General features: G+C 46.7%; 1 protein-coding gene across 1 annotated transcript in view; it reads left to right on the top strand.

The window, feature by feature from the left end:
- Positions 1 to 2,214: 2,214 nt before the first annotated feature.
- The window catches only part of ATP5B (ATP synthase, H+ transporting, mitochondrial F1 complex, beta polypeptide), a 6,312-nt gene continuing 4,656 nt past the window's right edge, over positions 2,215 to 3,870 (top strand). The window contains exons 1-3 of the mRNA XM_005872070.2: positions 2,215 to 2,438; positions 2,917 to 3,099; positions 3,341 to 3,515. Of these exons, the coding sequence (XP_005872132.1) occupies positions 2,261 to 2,438; positions 2,917 to 3,099; positions 3,341 to 3,515 (536 nt within the window). The 5' untranslated portion in view covers positions 2,215 to 2,260. The remainder of the gene's footprint in view (positions 2,439 to 2,916; positions 3,100 to 3,340; positions 3,516 to 3,870) is intronic.

Raw genomic sequence — 3,870 nt, 5'->3', positions numbered from 1 at the left:
GCCACACCACCTGGGATATAGGTCCTTTTTAAAAACAAACACAAGTTTGTTTGTTTTTTAATATATTTTATTGATTTTTCACAGAGAGGAAGGGTGAGGGATAGAGAGTTAGAAACATCGATGAGAGAGAAACATCGACCAGCCGCCTCCTGCACACCTCCCACTGGGGATGTGCCCGCAACCAAGGCACATGCCCCTGACCGGAATCAAACCCGGGACCCTCCAGTCTGCAGGCCGACGCTCTATCCACTGAGCCAAACCGGTCAGGGCGACAAACACATGTTTTTATTCATTTTTAGAAAGAGAGGAAGGGAGAGGGAGAGAGAAACATCTATGTCAGTGGTTCTCAATCTTCCTAATGCCGCGACCCTTTAATACAGTTCCTTATGTTGTGGTGACCCCCCAACCATAAAATTATTTTCGTTGCTACTTCATAACTGTAATTTTGCTACTGTTATGAATCATAATGTAAATATCTGATATGCAGGATGTATTTTCATTGTTACAAATTGAACATAATTAAAGCATAGTGATTAATCACAAAAACAATATGTAATTATATATGTGTTTTCTGATGGTCTTAGGTGACCCCTGTGAAAGGGTCGTTCGACCCCCAAAGGGGTCGAGACCCACAGGTTGAGAACCACTGATCTATGTGAAAGAGAAACATCAATTGGCTGCTTCCTGCAACCCCCTCCCTACCCCCATAAGAGCACAGATAATTAATTTTATATCTGGTGTTAACTGATGCAGTTCATTGAAATTATCTTTGATACACTTCACCATGGAATGAATTCCTGGTTGCCAAATTCAGTAGGTCCTTTTCAGCTCTTATTTTATATGATGATTATGTGATTGATACTATTAACCACCTTTCTCCTTAATATTCTTTCCTTGATTTTTAACACCAATGTCCTTGGTCCTCTTATTCCTCTGCTGCTTCTTTGTGTGTTCATTTTTCTTTGCCTGCTCCATACAGGTTGCTGTTTTCCTTGGGTTCTATCCCTGTTACTAGGCAAGATTACCATAAGCACTTCAAATTTAACATTCTCTTCCTGTTTTCTCCTTTAAATCCTTCAGTAGTATCCCTACACTGCCAAAGAGAAAACTTTTTCACTATATGCAGAAAAATGAGAACTAATGTGGGCTGGTGGGAGAAAGTTTGGGGAAGATAGCTCCATGCCAAACTACTCCATATGGTCATGTTTGTTCTAACAGATTGAGAGTCTCTCCCATCCTGCCCCCAAAAAGCTCTGAATAAAATCAATACTTCAGAAAAGACTGCCCTGTTTATTTTATGATTTTCCATACTCAAGGAACACTTCCACACATCTACCTCTACCTAGCCTACACTCTCATCCGAAGCCGAGACCTGGCTCCTGTTTCTCTTTTTATACTCCTCTCTTTGCTACTCTGTTTTTCCCTTCCTCACCTGTATTTCCACAAAAGGAACATGCTCTTTTATGCAAAGGTGTGCTTGTAATATTCCTCCTTTTTATTTACCCAAGGAATTTCTACTGTTTCCCAACTATCAGCCTCCTCCTCTCTGAGGCAATTCCCCACATCTCTAGGCGACCCAAATTTATCCCCTCCTTTTTCGTGCACCCACTTAACCAGGACTCATCACACTTCACTGCACTGTTTGCTCCTCTTTCTTAAAAGGGACCTCCTAGGTCTTATTTATATCTCTTTAATGCCTAGCACACATCTGTTAAATGACTGCTGACATTAACTTATTTCATTGTACAGCTTTATATTTGTCGGGATTGCTGACCTGCTGAGCTGTCTGTAAGCTTCCAACCTCACTACTGCAAAAGGAAAGTCGTGTTTTGACTCTTAGAGAGGGCCATGACTTCGCCAAGGTCACCATCAGTGGTGCTGAACTAAGACACCACTTCCCGAACCCCCGCCCGCGAGACTGTCATCCAGCTCAAGGTCCTATCTGAGGAGAGAGCCCAAGGGCAGCCCTGCCGCCCACGTGCTTCCCGACAGGAACTCGGCCCCCTTCCTAAACGTAGTTCCGCCAAGTACTGCCTCTAACTGACGTCCCTGTCGTCCAATTAAGCTTTGAGGCTCTGAGGGTTGCACCTAGCCTGACAATGTCCAGTAAAAAAAAGGAATTCAGATTAGCATCAATTTTGACCAATGATTGAGAAGATGAGAGATTATTAACCTATAGGAGCAGCGCTGATGATGATGAGCAGCAAACTCATCCAATGGGCGTGCCTACTGCAGAGTAGGCCTCGCCCCCATTGCCGCGATGTTGGCGGCCGCTACTGCTGCTGCGTTCAGTCTCCACCCGGACTCCGCCATGTTGGGTCTTGTGGGTCGTGTGGCCGCAGTCTCGGCCTCCGGGGCCTTGCGGGGACTCAGCCCCTCAGCGCCGTTACCCCAAGCCCAGCTCTTACTGCGGGCCGCCCCGGCAGTGCTTCAGCCTGGTAAGTGCCTTTCTGTAGTAGCTGGGTTTGTTTCTGCAGCCCCATGACCTTGAGCCGGGGGCGATTGTCGCTCGGGCCTAAGGTATCCGGTGCTAGAAGAACGCCATGGCCGCTCCCTGCCCTCTAACGGATGGAGAACAAGAACGGTTCATCCAGGGGCGCTTTCTTCCATCTAATTCCGTCTAATTTTGGAAAAGGGAGGCGCAGTGTGACGGAAAAGTGCGGGCAGGTGCAATGACCTTCCCGTGGAATGGGGGCACCGAGCTCTCGAATAATGGGGTTTTGTGTATGAAGATGGAGAATTGTGAAGGCGCTTTTTGGGTTCCTGCACAGCCCTCCCTCCGGACACGCCTTCCCTGCAAGCGGAAGGAGGTCGGGCTTGGGCTGAATTCTCCAGACCTTGTGGGTTAAGTCCGGGCCCCCAGTGACCTTTTAACTGCCCCGACCCCAGCTCCTGCCAATCTTTCTTGTCTGTTAGCCAGAGACTATGCCGCCCAGACGTCTCCGGCGCCTAAGCCAGGCGCCGCCACCGGGCGGATCGTGGCCGTCATCGGTGCGGTGGTGGACGTCCAGTTCGACGAGGGACTGCCGCCCATCCTAAACGCCCTGGAAGTGCAAGGCAGGGAGACCAGGCTGGTGTTGGAGGTGGCCCAGCATCTGGGTAAGTAGAATTGTCAGGGATAGTAGAGTTTAGCTCACATAGGCCCCGATCCCGGCTGTCTTCCTTCTATGATGATTTTATCAAAATGACTTTCGTTCTTCTGAGTTTGCTGAAGCCACCTTTCCGTACTGAGAAGGAGTCTTGGTTGACTTATGTCTTCCATGCCACCTACACTATATTAAATACCATGAAGCCATGTTGGTTGTATGTACCACCCTGCAGCAATGCCTTTATCTGACAGGTGAGAGCACTGTAAGGACCATTGCCATGGATGGTACAGAAGGCTTGGTTAGAGGCCAGAAAGTCCTGGATTCTGGTGCACCCATCAGAATTCCCGTTGGTCCTGAGACCTTGGGCAGAATTATGAATGTCATTGGAGAACCTATTGATGAGAGAGGCCCCATCAAAACCAAACAGTAAGTATCCTCTCGCTGCATCTATACACAGAGGAACTGCTTTTTCTTGCAGTGTTATACATTAGGTGACGCTTTTTAGTATGGCAGAATTTTTCTGTGGAGAATACTTAAAAATGCTGTCATATTCGATTATTAAAGCTACACAATGCAATTTCTTTTGAAGAAAATTAAGGATGCAGAAATTCTGATTGTAAAAAAAAACACCTGCTTAGGACCCAAGTTGATTATTTAAGTGAGTTTTAATGCCGATGGCTTATGTTGTCGGATTTCCAGAACTTGCATGATTCGTATGTGAAGAAGTGCTGTTAGGTTAGGACTCAGTAAAGGAAAATCTTTTTTTGATTTCAGAGAGAGG

Source organism: Myotis brandtii, unplaced genomic scaffold (assembly GCF_000412655.1).
Source record: "Myotis brandtii unplaced genomic scaffold, ASM41265v1 scaffold364, whole genome shotgun sequence".
NCBI classification, from domain to species: domain Eukaryota; kingdom Metazoa; phylum Chordata; class Mammalia; order Chiroptera; family Vespertilionidae; genus Myotis; species Myotis brandtii.
Note: the sequence above shows the minus strand (reverse complement) of the source record. Positions and strands in the feature narration are given on the sequence as shown.